A 24,607-nucleotide genomic window follows, 5' to 3' on the forward strand; every position below is an offset into this window, starting at 1 on the left:
AACATTTTTATATGCGGTTTACTGAATTGTAAGGAACATGGTGGTACGATTGTAAGGGCTACCACCTTTAAGTGAGTAAATCTGTTTGAAGCTCCCGGGTCCCATTTGCCTTGGGACTAACTAACACGTCTAATTTATGTGGACTTAAGAATTAATGTATCTGTGTGGCAATGTGTTCTCATTCTGCACATTGATCAGTAGTACCCTTTAGTATTACATCCGACATATAAGATCACCTTTCGACCACATGAAAACCCACCAGCTTTCATAATTACAGAGCAGGCTTAAGGTTGCTATGCGCTGTCAACTCCTGTGCGGGGAAGCCCAAGACGTTTTTCAACACTGAACAATGACACAAGAAAATGCACGTATTAGCCGACACTAGACAAGGTGACAATAACTCAGTGGTAGCAAACCAGTGGAGCAGGTGGTGGAGGCCAGTCCATTCAGGTCCTGACAGATCCATCATCCACCAGTGAGCAGCGACATGCTCTTCACCGGACAATAGGAGCAGAGCAATTAGGCGCCCGGCCAACTGCAGTGACAGCCCAGAAGCATTCCTGCACCGAAGCACATGTTTCCATTTTAATACATCCGTCTGCAAGCTGTGCTGTGTCATGCAACGTGTCAGTGACAGCTTCGGGGGACAGTGGGTTGAATACAAGACGTATTGGCAATAGAGTCATTGGTTTGGAGTTTACTTTTTAAGCTTGTAGCAGGTTCCTGTTTAGCCATTTAGACCTTGCATGAGTACTGAAAAATATCTGTCGACACTGATGGACCTCTGGAAGGATGGAGTGAAGTGAAATCAGACTACCTCTATGTCGAAAGTCTATATAAATATTTAAAGTCTGTCTTCCTCCCTTCCTAATTTTAAAGTTTGGTCTGACTGGGTTTAATTTTGCAGTGTCTATATTTTATAGTTGTTTGTGTTCTTGTTGATTCATTGTAACCTTATGTTTTACTTGGCTCTCTCACACCTTGTAGCAACCCCCTATCTTTGAGCCCTTCCTTTGACAGTGGGCGTGGCACAGAGACTAAAAAAACAAGTTAAGTACGTAAGAGCACAATTTCAGCAACTGAGCCAATCCTGCTTTGTCATCCTCTTAGGAAGGAACCCTCAGCAGAGTCCAGTGATATCTTTGACGTATTCTCCTTTTGTTTTGTTTCCCCCTAACTCCCACGCTCTTTTTTTGTGGCATTTTCTACAAGGTGAAGCTTTTAATAGTGTTCTCATTGACAGCAGATCACATCAGAGCTGCATGGAGGTTGATAACATATCTGCTGAACAGAGGCATTGCACAGGAGGGTGTCTCCCTTCCCTTGCTGCGTTTGTGATAAAGTAAGGAGCCAAAGGTGGTAGTTTGTCCATGGTGCTACACGCCACAGTATGACAGTGCAGCAGTGTGTAACAAGTAGCGAGCGTCAGTGCCATTTGGTAAACAACCATGAAGAGTCAGCTGCAGCCAGAAACACAGGGATAGGTGTAGAATTATTGAAGGGCCACTCACAGTTATTTGAGACCTTTTTTTCAGGGCCTAAGCAGATGGGTGACAGTCCGGGAAGCGAGTTGCCGGGGTGGTGGGGTTGTGGAAAGGGGAGCAAATTTGCATCATTTGTAGATCGGGAGGAGCATGCGCATAGGCAAACTGTACAAGAAACATTGGCCACTTGAGATCTACCAGAAGCATATGATGAGGGAGGCTGAAGAATGAGATTGAAATTATTTTCTTTTGGTGGGAATCCAGGTCAGTGATGGTGAGAGTAAACTCATTCCTAGGCCCAGAGGATTCCCTTATTATGTTGGCACAGAGTTCTCTGCAACTCCCTCCACCGTACCCCCTGAGTGCAATGTTCACTTGATTGCACCAAAAGATGAGAACCAATCAGTGCCTAGTTCCTTTTCCCATTTCCTGATCCACCTGAAAAGGTGAAACCTACATTTATGAAAAAGTATCCCGGGCCTAAATTTGGAAAGTTACCATGCTCTGTGCACTGCCATGGTTAGCAGTAGATATTTGTACTTTAAAGTAGGCGATCAGAACTCTGATAGAGCTAGTATTATGTCTCCATCATGTATGTTGCAATCAGTGGTAGCCGCCACATAACACAAGGAGAGGGGAGGGGGGTGGAGACGAGGTAAAACATTTTTTTTTTTATAATAATAAAAACAACTTACCTTGCCTCAGTCTTTGTCACCTCATGCTCCTCTTCTTCCAGTGTCCCAGCAGTGAATGCTGGGACACCAGCACAGGCTCCCTGGCAGTCCTGGGGCTGCTTTCATGCAAAACCTTGCATGAAAGCAGCACCAGGATTGGTCTGAGTGGCTGTGACTGCCACTCAGACAGCCCTAGGGTCTGTGCAGTTTCTCCAGCCTGTCTGTGTGTACAGCCAGGCTGGAGAAACCTAAGTGTGCATGCGTGTTTGGCCACCCTCAGACAGCCGGCCAAACACACATGCGCACTAAGGTGCTCCCCTCCCCCCACCTCCTGTGCCCCCCCCCCCGTGGCAGAGCCCCGCCCCCTCCCTGCACTGCTGGCTGTGCCAGAAGCAGAAAAAGAAAACGATTTATCATTTTATTTGTCTGCTTCTGGCACAGCCAGTGGGGCGATAGTTGCAATGGAAGCGCATGCCTCTTCATTCCTGTTGCTCCAGCATCCTATTTTCATTACCATAACGTTTCATGCTCTGTTACCTTTCACACCCTCTTTATCATGCTTGCTTTGCTAGCGTTCCAACCCTTGAAGTTTCCCCATCTGTTTGTGCCTGCTTGAAAGCCTGGTATTCCTTCGCTTCCCCTGAATCTCAAAGGAGAGACCTAGAAATACTCGCAACTATTTCAGGAGAAAGATGATGTATTATTGTAAACCCTGCCCTGGCATATTTGTGAAAAAGGCTAGAGCCTTGCCACACTCTTGGTAAGCGGGAGAGTGGAAGTACAGACCTCTGTGCCCATGTGCATCATCGGTTGGTGAGGTTCAGCCGGGCAAACTCCAGCTGCGCTCTTACCTCGGTGTGATGCGGTGGACTTCTTTACTCTCGGCCGATTCAGTGCAGACCTCCTGCACGAGGCGGAAATTAACTGTCCATTTTATTTCAGTTATGCCCTTGATAGTTTTGGTGAATATTCCCTCTCCCTACCAACCCGTATATCTTTCAAATTTTTGAATTTGTAGCCACAGAAACTCTGTAATCATGAGTTATTGACTAGGTATGTCTTTTGTGTGTAACATATTATGTAAGTGGAGAGAGACTGTTAGAGAGATCGTGATGGACCAAAGCTGAACCGTAGATCATGATGATGGGGAAACTGGGAAGATCTGAATGACGTGCAAGCCGGAACGGCACAATGCCTGCAGGTAATTGGTAACAAGGGAGTGATTAAGTGTTACATAGTTTTTTAGTGTACTGTTGACAGACTTTATATTTGATGCATAAGTATCACATGCAACCCATGGTGACTGTGCACTCACTCTCTTTAAAGTGATGTATGATTACCTTACAGAGCCCCTTTCGTACACGTATCTCTGGACTCCACCTGTAAAGAGAACCTGTTTCATCATTTCTGGAGGGGGGGGTATTTTCTGCGGTCTAGTGAAAAAATTATGTTACCTCATAACATTCTAAGCGTTTTCCTCAACATGTTAAAATAAAGTAGGATATTGATTCCAAAATCAATCTTGTAAAGGTTTGTTTTCTTACCTTTGAGGCTCTTCGAAGTAGGAGCTCTTTGGCACAGTCTTTATTTTAGTAAATATTTCCTGACGGAACAATGCTGTGCTTCTCTTATGCCAAGAACATTCTTCGGCAGAGACTCCTAGACTCCTCCCTACTATTGGGAAAATAAAAATACAATTCCCATAATCCAGAGCATTGTTTGCTTAATAAAAGGATTGGCTGATGGTGCTCCTGTTAGCATGTGTCCTTGATCGCATAGACTTTTATGGGTTTGATCATGTGTAATGGGTCACGTTTGCTAGCCTATCAACTTTTGTGTAGAGTTGACAATATAGGAGCACTTTATTCTGTAAATACATTATTGTTAAAATGCTTCTTCTGCCCGTGAGGCAGCCAAAAGGGGTTATGTACGTGCATGGCGTTTGTCATATTTGGGAAAGTTCACTTTGAAATCCAGGTCAAAAGATTGCCAGGTGCTAGGGTGATTAATGTCATGTTACTTATAGCTTTTATGGTGACCTGCTGTGTTTACTGTGGTCGGTCATACCTTACCTTGGAAGTTGTTTGCTGCATGTCTTGTGTTGATGCTTGACAACTTTTCCAACTGCTTGTGACAGGGGAGATATGAACTTTCAACAAATGCTACTTGTGTATGCAACCACAATAGTTAGTGTCAGCACATAGAGAGCACTTGGCACCAAGTTACTGCAATTTTTCTTCTGTTGAAAGCCCATGGTACAAGCAGAGGAAGGTTAACAAATGGAGACCCAAGCTCCATTTTTTGCAGAACTCTTATGGAGAGAGAGAGAGAATGAGAATGAGCACGAGGAAGAGAGAGAATGTAAGAGAATGATAGAGAAAGATGAGAGGGAATGAGAAAGAATGTGAGAATGAGAAAGAACGAGAAAAAGAATGTGAGCATGTTAGAGTGAGTGTGAGAGAGAGATAGAATGGGAGAGAGTGATAGAGAGAATGAGAGAGAATTTGGGTGCACATTGCACTGGTGGCCTATACATACGCTACCCATCCATGATTTCTTTGCTGTTGTCAGATTTGAGTGTTGAGCAAAGTTTGGAAAACACGCGGTGGCTAATTCACAAAGGGGTTTTGCGGCTGAGGGCCTGGTTTTGGCCGGACCACCGTATAGCAGTTTACCGTTGAGGGTGCCCTGCCACTAGTGCAGGTCACCCGCCACAACTGCGGGGGCGCTTTGTGAATTAGGCCCTCAGATGGGTCAGAATATATTGATTGGCAAGTGACGTATGATTGATTTGATGGCGGTATGAAGGAAAAGGAAGTGTTTACTTTGAACACCGTTGTGTTATCAGTTTATGCGAAGCTATTTAGTTTGGATCCAGCATATGTTTCCAGCTTTAATATGGCTTCTCCCTGTCTGTCACCATCGGAGCTCCATCTTCGAGTTGTGGTCAGTTAATTGTTAGGTTTGTGGTGCTAGTCGTCAATACTTTTTTTTTTTTTTTTGTAAAAAAAATATTTGGGATACTAGCATTTCATTTGATTGGTGTGTGTAGGATATCAGCTCCGTTAACATGGGAATGAGATCCATGACTTGTAGCATATTACCTTCCAATGCATCGTCTTTTATTTGAATTGTCAGAGAAATATCTGCTCGCTGAAAACTATAGCAAGCTTTGCTACACTGTGAAGTATATGTTGCCTTAATCCTGACTTTTTTTTTACCATTTCAGGAGTTCTTTGATCATGCACAGAAGCTGTGGGATGATGATGGAGTAAAGGCGTGCTATGAGAGGTCCAATGAATACCAGTTGATTGACTGTGCGCAGTAGTAAGTCTTTTTTTTTTTTCTTCTTTTAAAATGTTTGATTTTGTGTTGAAAATGTATGGTATTTTATGGTAGAACATTCAGACTTTCAATACAACATGCAAGTCATTATACACATGCTTTTTACATTTGGGTACTTAAATATACTTTTACCCATAAACTCCCTGTTCTCTAGCGTAGAGGCTGAGCGAAAGTACGTAAAAATGAGGGGGCTATTACATGCTGAGTTTTGGTCAAGGATGTTAAAATGTATTGTGGGATGATCTTTCAGTGCATTTAGATTTAATAGTGAATTGTGGGTTAATTTTGTGGCATTTGTTAGTGTTCATCAGTATCAAATTGCTTATGCGGGGCCAACCGAACTCCAGCAGTTGTATTTGCAGTTTCAAGATGTTTGATTAATGCTTGCTGTGTGAGGAACAAGATAATGAAAGGAATTACACGAATGATACGTAGCACGACAACGTATTCTATATATAGGCATGGGGTGGTCAACTAATTTAAATTTGTTTCCATGTGCTTTTATATTGTAGTTGTATTTGTTTAACTTGAATACTATTAAATGTTTGTGTAATGTCAGTGTCAATGGAACATTGTGTCTAATTTGGCTATAAATAAATAGTCTGTTTGCATGCGTAAATCAGATTTTTACAGCAAAGAAGTGATTGTACATTTTTGCTGACTAATGTTCCAGCAAAATGTTTCTGTTGTATAATGTTTTGAGAAGTAGTGAATTAAGGGAGATTTTTAAAGCGCATTAATGTTTTTTTTTGGCGTGTCTGAATACAAAAGGGTGTTCGAGCCCCCCAAAGAAGCCTTCATAAAGTAATTAATATAATCGGTAAAAATTCCCATCTTAAAGACTAATAATATTTTTTTTAATGTTTCCAAGCAAAGTATCGCCTGGTTTGTTATTACTGTAATTCTTCGCAGTCACTTCACGGTTCATGCAAACTTTGTGCAGATTTTCATTGGTGCGGAGTCAGTTTGATTTTCCGATTTACCGCCACCTCTTCCTATATAACTGAAGTCATTTTGGAGGAATTGATGCACAGGTTAAGCTTTCAAGATATTTAGTTTAATACTGTTACTACAGCAGTTCTTGTTCAAAGTCTGAATTGTCTTCTAGACTAGGGAAATGCCATACATGTGACAGTGGGGTAAAGGTTCCCCTGATTACCTGTCAACATTAACACGTGACGCTGACTGCTCCTAAGGATGGCAGGTGCAGTGGGCAGAGCAGCCATTGTTTTGGTGAGACTTCATTAAGGTTTGGGTGTCTGACAAGAATCAGATTTTGTGCTTTCTTTGTTAAAAGGCTTTATTTGTTTGGTGTGTTTGTCTACTTGCTCGGGCTGGATGTTTTTAACTGGTTTCATAATGTACCTGCTTGCATGTCGCAGGGTCTGGGTCCCTTATTGTTGCACAGTCGACGTAGGTGGATAAACCATGTTATGTGCAAAACTTTTTGTTTTACTGAACACAATTTACTCCCGACATTTTAAGCCTACGCTTTAAAACACGATCAGTGTATCTCAGTTTTCAGGCTCTTTGGGCAACCGGTAAAGTGGTTTCTTGTAGACAACAAAGCCTGAATACAGCCACCTCACGTGGAAGCCCTGTACCATCTTTGTAGGTCATTGGGCCTGCGTGTGTTTGTAAACCATGGATGTTTTTGAGGTTGCTGCTGGAGTTCCTGCATGTTAAAAAAAAAAAAAAATACATTTGGATCCTTTTAAGACGCTTCTCAACTTACGCTTTTTAAGTCGTGCATATATCCCTGCCCCAGCAACTCTCTCTATGGTGTCAGAAACAAGCAGTGGCAATGCAAATAGGAGTGGTGTGTAATTGTTTTAGTTCATGCATGGCTACAGTGTTGATAACCAATGTGTCGGCTATCTTGGAATGGTAAAGCGATGATACATTATGGAAAGTGTCAGTCCAATATGGTTGGCTGTTGTAGATGTACTGCCTTTGCAGGATAATGTACACTGTAGATGAAATCCGTATCAAGCAAGCATCCCTGCTGTCTGGGGAGCTGTGGTGTGGTCGAAAATAAAAAGAACAGAAGGAAAGAAATACAAGGGGACCTATATTTGGAAAACAATTGAACACCATAGCACTGGCCCACAAGCCCTGATACTGAAACACAAATTTTCAGACAGATGCGCACAGATGAACAGACAAATGCTGTAACTAACCGTGCAAGAGAGCCGATGGTTGAAGTGGGGCTGACCCATTGCCTCGTGCTGTAGTCTGTCAAGGATTGAAGAAGACTGTAAATCACACTCACACCAGCCGTTGGAAGAGGAAAGATTGACCCAAATACCTTTTAAGTATATATAAATATGTATGTATGTGTATTGTAATGATTTTTTACAAGATCCTGGAAGAAATGTAAGCCATTTAGGCCTTCCGAAGAAGTTCTAGCAAGAAGTTTTACAGAGCAAATCTTCCACTTCTAGGTTTTGTCAAAGGGGCTATTCAACAGTGAGAATGTTCTAATAAATGTCAAAAGCCTAACAGAGCCTGAGGGGACTGAAATCTCCTCGGGCTCCATGAAGCCTTTGTTCACAGCAACAGCTGTGAACACAAACCTTAGAATATTGGTGCTGCAGGTTTCTACCAGCAATTGTAAGCCCGGAGCACTCCATTTTCAGTGGAGCTCCCAACATTCCAGTGTTTCAATCATCGGTAAAATCGTTACCTACAAAGGTAATGTATGAGATTTCATTTAACAAAATACTTGTCAACAGGATATGTACAGTAACAATTCACCATTAAAGGTCAATTGCTTTGACGTGTTTCATTGGCATAATACATACTGCCTTTGTCTAAACCTTTCATAGTAAACAGACTGGCCATATGGCTTCCAAAACGACTTTTTGCAATTGACGAATTAGGTCTATAGGTTTCATCATTGGCTTGTCACCATAACAACTACAGACATATTGGATTTAGCATAAGCTTTCCCTCAAGGCAGTCATCAATTATACCACAATAAAACAACAAAATTACAGTTATATAAAAATCTGTTCTAATGGCCTAACCAAGATTATCAAAGCGCAGTTTTTCTATCTCCATGGTTTGTTCATTTATTCGAGTGTCACCAAAACCCTTGTCTGCTACAATAATCAACAGATTCCATGTAAGCAAATAACTGCCTAAGGCTTTAGCTCAGTGTAGTAACAATCCACTCTTAAAAGACCAAGGTGTTCAACACATGCTTTTCACAATGAGAAGGCTAAACCTAATGGCTTTGTCATAACGTTTCATAATAAACATGACATTTATGGAAGCTGACCTAAGCTTCCCCTGTTAACCAAAAAGGCCTACAGCTATTACCATTGACTTGAGATCATAACCAACACTTGCATACTGAAGAGAAATTAATAGAGCAACAATCGTTTTTACTGTTGTAAAATTACAAAATACAGCTGGCAAAACAATCTACAACTTCTATTAAAAGGGCTTAACAAGGGATATTACATTCAAAATACCTCTGTGCTGGCTTTACTACAGAGAATAACAATCCACCCCTAGATGTTTTTTTGACTTTAACATGCTTTTCACAATAAGCTTGCCAGGTTGTTTGCCTTTATTGTAATTATTCATATTAAGTGGATCTGGTCTAGGACCTTGGTCATTGGCTTGCCATCTTAGCCAACTCATGTGTGCTTTATAGAGCTTACGTTCTCCCACAAGGCAAAAAGTGAAAGTACACACCTTTTCTGCCCACTCAGATGCTGTGCTCAGGAAATCAGTTTTTGAGTGTAGCCTAAGCTCCCTCCCCCTCCTACTGAAAGCTTTTTCTCTTGATCACATAAAGGGGGGTTGACAGCTGAGCTGTCAAATCCCAAAGGGATGGTCGCCTCTGGCCACCACGGGTTTCTTGCTATCCCTCATAGTACCCGACCAATTCACAGAAAGAAAAAAGGCTCTCTTTAATCAACTTCTCCATCACTTACAATCACCAGAATGTTTGTTGTGTATTTAAATTTTTGATCCCTGTTGCGATATCTTCTCATTGCCCCCTTTATTCTCCATGCACCAGTCATGTGGAGTGTCGCCCACGAGGTTAGGCATTTTCTCCTTATATAGCTTAACCAGTCACTTTACTGTAGAGATGCCTTTTAAGCTGCATTATTCAAATACAATATGTTTATAGTTATGTTTATAGTTACCGGCCTCTCTCTCTGCCCTTTCGTTTTTATCGCGTTTGGTAGAGCTACTGCTTTAGGCGGGTGTGTGTGTCTTCATTAAACCCTTCTGCGTGCTTCCTTCATGCTCAGAGGATCACCTGGGGAGCTAACCAGGGTGAAAAAGAATTTGGGACGGAACAGAAAAAGATGCAAATCCTTATTTGCTAATCAAATCAGTCCGTAACTGTATCGCAAAATTACATGAGCCACTAAAAAGGTTTTCCTTCCGCAGATAGTGTGGTTGTGTGTACAAATGTCGTGCTCCGAATAAGCAGCGTTCCCAAGCAGCAGAGCTAGCCTTTAACCAAATAAATCTTTAAGATGCTCAAAACATACATTGGTATGAAACTGTGTAAAGCACGTTATGTCTCCATCTTATATTTCGAAGGTACAGAAACTATAAAGCTAATTATTTTCTTCTTCCTCTACAACGGGTGAGTTGATGAACTTTGCATAAATGTAATTTTACAGCACAGTTTGTACAATCACCTTCTATCCTGTCATTACATTTACGCAGCAAAGCAAGTTTAGTCCTTTACTCTTACCTAGGTCCATTAAAGCTAGGTTCACGCCAGAATGTGGGGATGATAACGGACTTCGGGGACGAGCCATATGTACCGTCATGGTATGTGAACTTATCTAGTGTGACTGGATCATTCACTCTTGTGCCTACATTGGACCCCTGTGTTCCAGAACCCAGATTTACAGACGTACCTTTGACCTGCTCTTTAAGCAACAAACCATTCAGTTCATGGGTTCAACGCACCGTATTCTTTCTTAGTAACTGAGGTCGCCTTATTAATTTTTGTCCTGGAGTGGACGCTACTAACTGATAAAGCCAGCACAAGAGCTCGCATGCCTCCTTTAATTACTTAAATGAAATAATACCAATGTTTGTTTTTTATGGGTGTTTTTGTAGTGCGCTAATCATCTGTGAGGGTATCAAGGTGCATGGTAGCAAAAGTCTGTGGCCAACCCCAGGACTTTACATGAAAAGCCAGGTCTTCAGCTTATTGCGAAAGTCAGGAAGAGAGGGAGAGGCTCTGACATACTGTGGGAAGTCGATCCAGGTTTTAGGGGCCAGATATGAGAAGGTGCTGCCTCCTGCCCTGCTTTTGTGCATGCATAGGGTGTGTGCCATTGAGAGACTGGCAGAGCTGGGGTGTCCTACCACATGGTATATTTCAATATTTTGTATGACATTCACCATAAACTGGTCACTGTGCCTTATCTCTGTGTGTACGCCTTATCTCTTACAGTAAAAAAAAACAAAAAAAAATAGGGCAAATGTGTTTTTCCCTTTTTGTTTTTTTTGTTTTTTTGTTTTAGCTTTAGGCGGACGGGAAGCATCACTGAGGGTGGGGAGCCAGAAGCAACATGGAGGAAGTGATGGCAGAAACAATAAAGGGGACAAAGCAGCGCAGAGAGCAGAAGCAATTTAAAGGATGGGAGTAGAATCAACACAGGATGCAGGTGGTGGAAGAGAATACAGAGGGCGGGGGTAAGAAGACCAGGTGAGAGAGAGGAACCTCACCAGGGTTTTAATAAAAAGTAATTCAGGTGACTGCATGGCCCCACCCGCAGCCCTGGGGACTACCACTTGCCTGCAGCCCTAAAGTAATGTGGGGGTGTCAGGTTGCCCCCATCACAGCCCCGGGGGACTGCCACATCCCCAGAACAAACATACAGTTGTGTGCTGGGAGAGAGGGGCCTGCCACCTTCCTGGGGGCTTTATGAAATGTTATGTGGGGAGCTGCAATCCCCCGACAACCTTATGTACTGCCACATCCCCAGGGTTAAAGTTAAATGTGATGCAGGAGGCAATGTGACCCACCCGCAGTCCTGGGCACCACCACCTCCCTGGAGCAAGCATACAGTGGTGTGGGGACCTGAGGTTTCCTCTGTTACCTTGCCTATGGTGAGGCAGGCAGGGAGACAGGTGAAACTCTGCTCTCGGAGAGGGAGCTGGTAGCAGCTCCCTCTCTGTGACAGCAATGCCAGCTCCCACAGGAGGTGGGGAGCCAGCTGGGACCATGGGGGCACCTAGGCCACATGGCCAGGCCTGGTGGGGGATATAATCCCCGGGCTATCGCCCCCCTCTCTGACCCCCACAGGGAACACACAACTCCCCTCCATCCCTGAGCAGCATGTGCCTAGTTGAAAATAGTCTCTCCTTGAACCAGTCACAGCCTCTGTATTTCACATGGCTTTTAACATGAGTAAGCCCTGGCTATCAGTTTTCTCAAGGTAGCAGGAATTGCACATTGATATTTTTTGCAAAATTTTATGAAACAAAATTTCCCACATCTATAGAGTGCACAAGAGGCACCGGATCAGAAACAAGACTAAAGACGGACGGAGGAAGAATAGGTAGAGAAAACAATTTTAAGTAGAAGTTAATCATTTGAGAGGAAGATCTAATTAGAATTGTTCAGTGGTTGATAATGTGAAGGGCATTGGGTAATGAATGCTTCCTTTCTGAAGTGACTTTGAGATATATCATGGAAGGGCTATGTTGATAACAGACGAAGGGGCGCGTGGAAGAGAGGGTTGATTTCAAATATAATCTGGGTAGCTGTGAAAGTAACTAGGAGAAGAGGGGCAGCCAGGATAGTGAGCAGATGGATGTGTCAGAGCAGGCCTGCAGGCTCATGGTGCTGTTATGTCACATGATGTTGGTTCTTAACCGAAGGACAAGGTGAAGAGCCAGTAGCACATGGCAAAAAGGTGAGCTGGAAACACCTACGTAAAGGTAGGCTTCCAGCTAAATTCCAGAGGCTCTGCATCTCCACAGTAGCCCTTACATGTTTTGCATCGTCTTCAGCACATAGAATTTATTTGTAAAAACCTATATTTGTATATTTGGGGGAGGGAGAAGAGGCCGCTCTATGACAACATGCCCTAAGCCAAGGCCCTTAACCCACCATCGCTTTTTAGCCACAGACTGGCACGAACCCACACCCACTCCATGAACATGCCACCTCAGTGGCTCATCACAGTGGTTGTGCCTAAAACTACACCCTCGAGGGCCCCAAGGGGAACCTTTGAGTGTTAATCACTTATGTCAGTTTACATAAAGGGCTTTCAGTGAGCATTTCTTATATATTTGTATTATTACTGTTTGTGTTTACTTCAAGTAAAAATTCCAGCGACTTGTCTACTGAGAGTCTCTTTTAGGGGTTGCCTGTCATTTGCATGTGTTTACTCACTCATGTTAAAACCATACATTTGTTCTTTAAAGTAATAGAATTTGGAAATATTTTCTATGATTTTAAAATTGAAATTGCTGGTATTTGGTTCATTAAAAAGTGATTTGTGATTGACGTTTGTTTAAACAAACCAGCACATGATCACAGCGTAAAATATTTTAAAGTCTCCCAAGCATCTAATGAAAATTTCTGTGGTACAACATCATCAGGGAGGAACTTTCCCTCTGCTGATCTAAGGTCCCAACATACTCTGTTCTCTATCAACATTTCTAAAACTTCAACTCAACTAATTGTTGCCCATCGAGAGTGAAATAAACCAAAAGGATGGTTGACACTTGATTTAACTGTAATCTTAGTCCAGTGCTTTACCTATCAGGTGCAATGTATATTTCATTGTATTTCATATTGTTTTATCTACATAACTGTTCGTTGTCCTTTTGTAAAATGCGGTAATGTGCTCCAGTGCAGTAGTGCACTTAAGAAATTTAATTAAGTTATTAAAATTGTATACACATGATCCCTTTATCAATATAATGCTCCTTGCGTTCTTTATCACTGATTCTGCAGCCCCTTTGAAAGTCTCTTCTAAGCAGTTGCTTTGAAATATAGTGTATGGTATAACGCCCCGTCATTTTCCCCTCATTCGTACTCCTTTTTATAATGGGTTAAGAAGCCTAGAAAATTGACTTGATGAGTGACCTGTCTGATGAATGTAACAGGTTGCAAATTCAATGTGTTTTCATCTATGGATTAAAGTCTGTGGTTTATCACAATACCAATATTTTTTTGTGTGTGTGGTTTTTTTTAAAAATAAAAACCAATATAAAGTACAAAAAAACAAATTTGTATCTCCATCATACTGCTAATATAACTCCTACTATCTCTAAAGTCGGTTTAACTTTAAAATTATGTCTGCAGGCTCCCTTAATTTAACTTGCTTTAATTGATTTCCACTGTCCTTTATGTTCAGAAAACATTTTTATACCTCCTGGCAAGATTTTACATCATCCCCTTTAGTAAATGTTTTGGTAATTTGACACCTAAATTCCAAGCCAGCAATTTAAAAATAAGCATAAATCGCCTTTTTGATCTGGATCTAAAAGGCAATTAAGAAACCTTTACTCTTCTTACTTGAAGCACTCAATCCCAATGTCTGGAGTAGTTATTGATATGTGGACAGTCATCATTGTGTGCAAGGACTAGCTATTTAAATATTTTTTTGCACTCTTTGTAGATTTATTGGATCTTGAAGTCGCAAGTGAATCACATTTCCTAATTTGACCAAACCAACCTGCACTGGGACTTTTTTTCAAATTTCTGTGCTTATATTGAATAAATTTAGTTTTCCTTTTTAAAGTAGGTTTCAATGTTCATCTCTGCAAAAAAGGTAACAAACCTAAATATAATGGTCCAGCATGACCCTAATTTGTTTAGACCAGTAGAATTTAATTAATCTTCTTTGAGGTCAAGGGTATTTTAATCCTATGTATCACCAATTGTCAGTACAGTTAATGCTTCTGTAAAGGTGGGGAGTTCAGTAACACAACCACACTGGTGTCTATAACACTGGTTGTAGGCTAAAACTACAACTCTAGCAAAACACAAATTTGAAATACATGCCTGTGATGTGTAGCATGCATATCAGTGAACTATTTCATGTATAAAGGTTCCTTAGAGGTGGGCAAGCCTGGAAATCCATAGGCAAGCATGGGCACCGACATGGCCAGAAAGGCCTTATTCCCAGTGTAGTTGTTAAGAAATTATTGTAAATCACACAGCAGATGACACTTCAAATGATCATGAGGCCCCTTAAAACTGAGAAATCACGCAATATGTAATACACACCTCACAGTCACGTGAGCGTTAGTTCGCAACATCGAAAATAATCAAAATTGATACTTTTAAGACAAAACTGCAGATAACATAATCTAAACTGAAAAGCACAACTGTTCAAAAGTAAGTGATGGAAAGAGCTCCTCACCCTTATGTGAATATCACTGGCTTCTTTTCACTTAACAATTTCATAAGTCCAAGTATCCCAATAAAACACGTATATGCCCATGTACTTCATATCAAAGTGAGTATAAGTCCATATTGCATATTACCCAACTGTCCTTAAAAGGATGGTGATTTTTAGGTCTTGTCTACAGGCAGCTTTTTAGCTGTCTGTAGGTGAAAGCACCATACCAAAAACGTATAGTAGGCTTAGGGTCAGCTCTTTGCTTGCCATTGGTTGACTTAGTTACTCATTTGCTTGCTTCTTATTCAGTGTCTTGCCTTCCCTGGAACATTGCCTCTTTCAGAGTCCTTTTGATTAACTGACTTGTATCCTTACACCAATCACTTTTAGGGAACTACTTGTATAGCTTTTTTGTTAAGCACTCAATGATAACTTTTTTTTTTTTACAGGTTTCCCACCTAGTGTGTTTCTCCCCACTAAATACCAGTCCCCCAAACTCTTTGCTTCTCTCTCCCTTGTGTGCTGTCTCCCTCCCATGTGTACTTTCTCTCTGTGCTTTTCCCTCACCAAACACCCCCAAGATCCATTTTGCTGGCTCCCTTGTGTACTGCTTTTCCCCTTCTCCCCACTGTGCTTATTACCTTTATTTCATTCCGACCCTCTCACTAGACTTTCCCATTTGCTGGAAAAATGCACTACCAGAGAAAGCCTGGCAGTCCTAGTAAAGAGGGTCCTACATATTGACACCTTGAAGAATTAATGTGGCAGTCTATGCCTTCAAAAGCTATGAGGCCAAAGGACTTTGCATGTGTATCTTGCTTGTGTGAAAGTTGCCCATGCCACACCAGTCGGAAAAATGTTGCTTATTAGCATGGAAGGGCAAACAGTGGTAGTATAATAAGGAGATTATGGCCCAGAAATGAGTGTTGCAGTGTCAAGTATGTTTAATTAAGATTGAGGGGTGAAGAAAGAGAGGAGCTGAAGTTTTAGGTCAAACCTTTCTATGAGTTAATACACAGTTTTCACTAACCAGTAGTTAGTTAAGTAATCTAATTCTTGTTGTCCTTTTGGCTTCCTCACTGTAAGCAGTGAAACATGTGGTCACCATAATTTAGTCTTCAGAGCACCTAACTGGAACAATATAATTTCCACAGTTATGTAAGTGCTAAATTCAGAGGACTTTCTTACAATACTATCATCTGGTTGGTAGCTGTATCTATAGCCTTCAGAAGGGGAAAGAGTTGGGGGACAAGAACTATGATCCCAAGTAGATTAAGGGGGAGCGGAGAGAGAGAATATTTCATAAACAGTTTCCAGCGAAGGAGCATGTTCTAAAATAGGAAATACCAGAATATGTGGGAGCGGTCTTTCCTGAGACTTTACATTTTACAGAAAGTTATGTAAGTTGCCCAGAACTGTCTTAAACCTACTGAAAAGGAAGGCACTTCTTTCAGGAGGTGTTTGCTTAAGACCCACTGAAACACCTAGCACTTTAGTTCCAACGGATGAGGCCTGATAAGTCTACCTGTGCCCACAAACGTCATTCCTGAGAACAGGAAGATAACATGGCTCGGGACATATTGCCAGATTTTCACTGATGTACAAATAAAAAGTTTGTAATGAGCCTCCCATTGCTTAATTGTCGGTCATTTGTAGGCGTGCACCTTTAGATGACTGATAGAACGGATGAGGTTCAGAAAGATGTTCTACTCTAGCAGGTTCATGCTTGGTAATTTCTCTTATTTCCCTAAAATAACAAGTTGACTTAGTTTAAGTGCTTGCTGATGACATGTGGTGAAATCTGCAGATCACAATTTAAATGATCTTCAAAGCTAAATCATCCTTCCCAATGTAACTACGGTTACTTTGGGTAATAGCAACACCATCTACACTATGTATAATTATGTCAGTATTAATCGTTACTTAACGGAAACCGAGAAATGTTGGTGATAACCCTCCACTTAATCCCAACCATTTTATCATTTCTAAGAGTCGTGGACCTTCAAGGCTAATCCAATGAAAGTATAAATCCAAGCCCCCCAGGCTCAGAGTTAAAATAACTGGATGGATTTGGGGCGAGAGACCTGGGTAAATAAATGCGGCTTTGTATTCCATGCTTTGAATCTATTGCAGTGTGGGCAAAAAAACACCATCAGCTGCTGCTTTCCAGTACCAGCCTGAGGCCCTGGAAGGGACATGTTGTCTACTTTCTAGAGAAAGATCTTGAGATTGTTCTCGATGTGACCGCCTGTGGCTACTCCTGACTGCACACCACACTAGGGCTGCAAAATGATAGTGATTTTTTTCTTGTAAACCTAAGCCAAAATAGCATTTTGTATGAAATATATTTCAGGAATACATTGCACACCACTATGTTTACTCAATGTGGGGAAAAAGTGCCACATACCCCTTAAGTGATAGACCGGGCATGGAACCGAACATAATACCATTTCTTTTTCGTTATTCCCAGTATGTGAATTCTAATTTTATTAATTTTAATTTCAAAATGGTACTAATACATTTTATTCTGAGTGAACATCATGACCGAGTGAGACTCATAAACTTTATAAAGTCTGTGCGGGATGGTTTGGGAGCCATTCTGCTGGGAGTTTTGCCAAGGCCTTATGGCATCCTCTGAAGCATGCACTAGAAGACGCAACATTGCAGCAAGGAGCAACCAATGAAGCCCTGATGCAGGGGAGAGGGACGGCGAAGGGGCGCACCACATACGAACTCTTGCCTGTGCCCCCAATAATGCACATAGAGCTCCTGCCTCTGTGGGAGCACTGGCTCTTACTTTGGCCTGCACTGGCGCTAGTTTTGTCCACGAAGTATATCCAGGAAGCACTTGGGTTATATCTGTCAAAATACTACTTCTGTGCTAACTTGTATTTATTGATATGTTTTAAACAAATTTCACAATAACGACACCATGGTAAAGAATACGATTATCCCAATTTGTCAAGAATTAAACCAAACGTTTCATTCTTTTTATCGTGTGTTTGTGTTGTCAGCGGTGTGATTAAGCCAGTGGTAAAACTATTAATGGAATTTTTAAAGGCTCGTGAAAGAAAGTTGGTGCTGAGCAGCCTCTTTCGCGAGTGTGGAATGTGGAGTACGCTACGCATTGCGTATGTTTATCAACAACTCCTTTTTTGTGACGCGAGGGTTGAATGTGTGTAACAGTTTGTTGAGTTATGCCTGCCCCAGCCGCTCTGCCTGCGGTAGGTCTCACGGTATAATATGTAGCATGCCAAGCTGACTTGGTAGGTCAGTGCTCCCGTTCACTGTGGGCCACGGATACTTTTTAGGCAGCAGACAAGGATAGTGTAAAAAAAAAAAAAAAGGTGCCTCCCACGGGGGACACCCTTAGCTTCTGACTCTAAAAGAGAGTCAAAGCAGGCCTTGTCACCAATGACGACTGCAACCGGGAGCAGGTGTCAGGCGGCTGTTGTGAGACTCTTCCCTTTCCGGGCAAAGCTGTGCATTGGCAAAGCTAGGCTAATGGTCGCATCGTTGTTTGCTTATGCAGCTTGTCGCAATGCCAGTTTGTGTGGAACACTTGCTAACCTCTACCTCGGAATTCCCCTAAATTCTTTATTTCTGGATCCTTGGCAACGTTTTGGCACTGTGCTTCTGCCAGGCTCTCTTTAAAAGTAGCATTTCCATTTTCTGATTTCGTGTCACATTTTTTTCCTTTGGTTTCCAGTGCTCCGATGCTGTTCCGTCTGGCTAAGGGCAAGTAGGGCCTTCCTCCAGGTTTGGATGGACATTCACGTACTAACACTGACTCCCAAGATGTACCCAACAGACCCCACCAACCAGGGACCCTGCTCTGATGAAACTCTTAGCTGTTTTTGAAAATTAGATTGCATGACCTGGGTTCGGCCCTTCTCTCACCTTCGTACTTCAACTGACACCAGGTACTCCAACATTCAGGTGGTGCCTTCAAACATGACTTCGAACATTAATTAGAGCAATGCTACAGCCTTCACACCCAATTTCTTCAGGTGTGTATAAGGGTGTTAAGCAAATGTTGGCAGTCTAACCATCTCACTTTTCTGAAAGCGTTTGGCTGGAGTCCTTCTTTGTGTTAACGGAGGAGATTCAACTTAGTGGGTAAAAAGTGTAATTTAATTGAGTGCCTCAACTGCAGAATGAACCCAAGTTTAGGCCTGTTCATCATGAAGTTTCTGTTATTCCACTCCCAACCACACTTCAGCATAGTCCAGCAAATAGCAGCACAGAAACCATACAGAGCGGCGGCTGTTCATTATACAGAACTGAAATGGAGTGTGCATGAGTAACTGTTTCTTAAGAGAGGTTACACAATAAACTTACTCCTTGTCAACAGCTTAGCAATTGTATGATGTCTGACAGCATGGTGGACTTTCTTAGTTGCCTTGTTCATTCTCGAGACCTAACAGTTAACTGACGCACTGACATAAGAGCGACTGCTGTGGGTGATCTTCTCAAATGGTGTGCGGTTGTGATACAGAGCCATAGCATACTTTGAACTCTTGCTGTATTCTCACACTGGGCTACCTTGAAACCTTTCCCATCATAACTTGGAAGGTAACTGAATCCAAAAGCTGTTTCATTTAAGTACTGATAGTTAGTTTCCTGCAGCCACTCCTGCTTGTGTCCACAGATGCTTTCAGGCCATGAGGCCAGAGCAGCAGCTTATGGCTGCTATATATTTTGTGGAGTGCTGAAAGTAAATTTTCCATTCTGTGATGAAACACCGACAGCCAGCATTTTTGTTTCCCCTCAGGAAGCCCATCCGAGCAGAAAACGTCAACCCGCATGAAGTAGTAGGTATATCTGAAGTTCCATTGAAAAGCTGTTTCTTGTTTTATATAAATCCCTTGACAGCATTAAACAAATCTGCACATAACTTTCCAAAATAAATCCGATTTAGGTTTGGGCATGGCAAGTATCATGCCAGTTCTTTCAAGGGGTGGTGCAGGAGTGCAGCACGGCAGCAATCCAAGAGTCACGGACCCCTTAGGTAGGCCTTGGGGACCCCAGAGGTCCTTGTACCACAGGCTAAGGACCACTGTACTGCAGTGTTTCAGCTTCCTCAGGTAATATAAGATTGTTTGCTCAGTTAATGCTTATACTATTATACTACCCAAGGAACAAAGAAGCTGAAATTGTGTATGAAAGTACATATATTATTATTTGGGTCCATCTGACTTACTTCTTTCTTAAATACAATGAGTCACATTTCTTTGTGACATTGTATTTTTTTGTAAATCAGGTTTTTGGCCTCCCAGGGTGCTGTTTGCTTGTTCATCTTCTCTCTCTCTCTCGCTCTCGGGTGAGAGCATAGCAGTGCTTAAAAATAGGTCTGCATTTTTGCTCCTAGACCCATGTTCTAAAGATCATTAATACCCCTATGTCTCAATTGACACAACTGTGTTTGGCTTAATCACAATAGATGGCATGTTTTGTGTTGTAGAGACTGCTGTCGGGTTGTTTGAAGGGCAAGTATTTTGTAAATGCTTTATGAATGTAGATTGTTATTGTCACATACTCCAGGCTCCCGTGGCTAAGCTGAGAAATGTCAGACTGTTGGGAAAAGATGTTTTTATTTCCTGGTAGTTTTGTTTGTATTTTTGTATTGTAATGCTTTTATTAACCTTAGTGTAAGGATAATATTCTCAGTGCATTTATAATAATTTGGCTTGTGTAGCCTGAGTTTTAAGAGAAGCCATTTACAAGAGTTGCGCCTATCCCATCAGCATTTGTATTCCTTTCATCTCTTAATTCAAAATCTAACCAGTACAGCAACAAAACTAGCCTCTACTGTAGGAGACGGGGTCATAAGGAAAGTAGGAGGGAGAAACATGATTGTCTCCATTGGGCGATAGAGCATCAATAATAATTACTCCTCATATCTTTACTTCAGTCTAAACACTAAACTGTTCACTCTTGGGTACATGGGAGAACAAAACACAACGTTTTAAAGATTTCGATCAGGAACCAATATCTGGTTTACATATGTAGCCTCTTAGCAGCATCTCTTGTAAAGCACAGGACCTGGATGGTGGAATCCTCAGAAAACATGGAGGGCAGTATTTTTTCCATTGAAAAATTTACCAAAAAAATCTCTAAGATTTCATGGGACCAGACTGCCCATCCTTGTTACCTTTTTCACCTCCTAAGTCTTTATTAGCTTATTTCATGGCATCAAATCTTCATTGTTGTAAGCCATAGCAGGCCACAGCACTTAACAGCACAGTCAAAAGCGCATCTTTTATACTTAAAATTCACAGGTAACTCAGATATCGCATATAATAAACAGTCACTAGAATTTAGTAATTTGAAAATTATAGATGATCATCCAAGGAATAGCTGTGTGTATTTTCATAATAAAGCTCAACTAAACAATAAGCTAAACCTATATGATACCCTGTGGTCACTTTGTGCATAAAATAGTCAATAGTATTTAAGTGCTGCTCGTTTTATGATCATAAAATGCTAATGCATAAAGCTTGCTTCAATATTAACCCCTCGAACAATCAACATAATATTACACTAAATTAGCAACAAAGACGACTTCCTCCATTAAAATATCTCAGACAGGGCGGCATAATATATTATTACAATGTAAATCTATAAAAGGGGTTGATTCAATTCAAACGCATTATATGCTTAAAACATCATAAACACTTATAAACGTAGTTGCGAATATGTTAACCTCGACCTCAGAGTTTAGCTCCCCACCCCCCACCCCAAAGTGTGCCCCTTAATCATTCCGCCTTTTATTGCACTTGAAAACAACTGGAACAAAGTGCTTTCATATAAAGGGCATCTTCTGGCGTCTAAAATAAAGTGCGAACGCGTTAGAACGTCCGTCGATAATGGCCCCTCAAACAGTCCTCACAGAAGCACTAAATTTCGCAACAAAAAGGAACTTCCTCCTCTGAAATATCTCGAGATAACATGATTTGTTTTAGTAACATGGATCTAAAAACAAAGTGCATCCTTCAAACTTCGCCCCACGGAGGCCAACAAATTGATACACGAGATATAAGCAGAGGAGTGAACTTTCTCCGGTTGAGTTGCAAGCGCGTTAGTACTTCCCTCTATGTTAACCTTTCATATGATCCTCGCAGTTGTTCTATAATAGCAGCAAAGCTTCCTCATTTAAAGATATTTTCCCGATTGGAATATCTCGAAATGGTCCTCGTGATTAGTTTTTATACCATAGCTCTAGAGCATGAAGTGAAAGTGCGTTAGCCCTACCCTCTGACTTACCCCACCAGAGTCAACAAATGGCAGAAAGGTGGTTAAACATTCTTCTTTAGGGTGCAGGAGGGGAATAATTCCCTCCATGTTTACCTTTCAAGTGATTTTCACAATTGCACCTTTACCAGCAAAACATTTCTCTTTTGGAGGTATCTCAGAAAAGACCCCACGGTTTGTTTTTCAACATTGGTCTAGAAGAGTTACCTATTTTTGCAACATTTTTGTGATACAGGCCCAGATGAGGGTTACGTGGGATCAAAGTGATCACTTGTTAAAGACATTGCAAAAACTTCTCAAATATAAAGTGTGAGTGCGCTAATCCTGCCCAGAGTATTGACCCCCTTAGACGGATAGCATAATTTCACACGGTGGCAGGAGTGGAACAGTACTGTTCCCAGTGGCGCATCTCTGTAGGCCACAATTGTAGGTTGTTTCGATGTTAACCTGGGAAATTGTTGAGTTCATAGCAAGTTCTTGCTTTGGTCATTGCAGAAACTTTGAAAATGCTAGCTCTAGGCCAGTAGTTGTCTTGGAGAACGTTCAGATGGCATGCTTATCTAGGCCTTTGGGTTCACATATAATTTTAGGAGTATTTTCAAGGTTTCCTATGCTCATATTCTTATTGTTCATGCTGCATGAATATAAAAGGAGTCAGCCCAAACTATATATATTTTTTTGTTTTAAATCATCTGATCTCATGCAATGTTCTTCTGCTTCGTTACATTTCTTTGTGTGGTGCTTAAGAAAAAATGGACGTAAGCAGTATTTCCGAATAACGTTCATGTTTGATAGCGCAGCAGGAGAAAATGGGTGTTTCTGAACCTCCCGAGGAACAATGGCACAGATCTGTTCCCTTTTCAGGGTTTGATGCCCGTCTTTTGGTTACTGAAGCTACTGGCAGGGTTCCCAAATGAAATTTTAAGTAGCGTTCTCTTCTCCACTGGGAAGATTTCTTTGATTTACATGCAGCCCTATGCCAGCGTAACCAAATCAAGGCTAGCCTTTGTAATAGTTTCCAGATAGAGCCAGAGGTCTTACAGTCTGATATTTTAGAGGACATTTGATATATGGGTGAACCATGGTAATGAACTGTAGTATTTATTAACGGTAGTGCCAGATATTGTGGCTCTTTATGAAACAAACTCCTCTTTGGACCAAATATGGATCCGTTACTTTACTGGTGCTAGTGAAATATAATCCTAATTTTCCTCCACAAAGATCAGAATTTGAATTGAGTCCATTTTGAGCATGTCTCATTGGAAGTTGGGTAATGATTTCACAACATTTTTATATAACAAATAATGTTGGCACTAACACACACACACACACACATGCTTGACCTCTGCAGTGTAATCACCTCTGATGCTGTACTTCACCTGAGTGGTATTACCAGAGTGCAGTGCAATAAGTAGCTTTAGCAGCTTATCCAATACTTCCAGCTCCTTTAAGATTTACCATAGTGTAGGTCAATCAATACTATTGAATTGAGATCTATGAACACTAAGTATAGAGACAACTTTATAAGGGATATATACTTTGAGCAGATGAGATTTAATTTAATTACGTGGTCCACTGTGCTCTGGAGTCTGCTAAAGCCTGCTTGGCACAGAGATATTAGATCTTTTTCTTCTGGTCCAAGTGAGATAGTAATAATTTCCCAAAGAATTTTCCCACTCCACCAAGCAGTGAAATTGGTTGATAATTCTCTGGGGGATATCTGCACCCTTTCTTGTGTAGTGACAGTTATTGATTTACTCTGAGTGGTATCTCCTCTCAGGACCATATATTATGAAATGACTGAGTTAGTATAGTTGACCATAGTTAGATTGTTTCGGTAGACACCTGTTGGAATTGTATCTAGTCCAGTAGCTTTGCGAAGCTTTTGAGCTTGAATCGCTTGAACAACTTCCTTTTTGGTAAATTCACCAGTTTGCCCCAAAATGAGTTAATGTGAGGAAACTCTAGCTGGACTGATTGAGATGGTTATTGGATGGTCAAGAGGTTGATGTTTTAATTTTGAGTTTTCCTTCATGTTTGCCTTCAGGACACTTTTTCCAGAGTTTTGTTTTAGTAGTAATAATTTCTTTGAGGTATTATTATTTCCTGCCCCAACCTGACTCTGTGCAGCTAAGCTGTTTATTCTTAGCGATATATTGTCTCATTCATGCCGGTAAAGAATTGTAAAGCAATTTATCCAGGGTTGTGTGCTTAGATTCAATTCTATTTTCTTCAGTGGGCCCTCACCTTATCTTACAGTTTTCCAGATTCTCTTGAAATTTGTGCGTTAATGCATCAAGCAGAGCGTGCCAAAGCTTTTGCAAATGGTATTTTTTGTACCTTATCAAATGTTTATACTGCTTTCTAGTGTTGTAGAAAAGCTGTTTGCTGTAATTGATCAGACATCCGTTTTTCATGGCTGAAGGCATTAGCCTTTTTAGCTTTAAGCATTCCGCATCATAACAATGCAGGCAGACTATAGAAGAATATTCAGGAATAA

General features: G+C 41.3%; 1 protein-coding gene across 2 annotated transcripts in view; it reads left to right on the forward strand.

Annotated features, from left to right (window-relative positions):
- The window catches only part of GNAL (G protein subunit alpha L), a 642,487-nt gene that overhangs the window by 469,976 nt on the left and 147,904 nt on the right, over positions 1–24,607 (forward strand). For both annotated transcript variants that reach the window (XM_069219747.1, XM_069219748.1), the window contains exon 5: positions 5,388–5,485. In XM_069219747.1, the coding sequence (XP_069075848.1) occupies positions 5,388–5,485 (98 nt within the window). The remainder of the gene's footprint in view (positions 1–5,387; positions 5,486–24,607) is intronic.

Source organism: Pleurodeles waltl, chromosome 2_2 (assembly GCF_031143425.1).
Source record: "Pleurodeles waltl isolate 20211129_DDA chromosome 2_2, aPleWal1.hap1.20221129, whole genome shotgun sequence".
NCBI lineage: Eukaryota > Metazoa > Chordata > Amphibia > Caudata > Salamandridae > Pleurodeles > Pleurodeles waltl.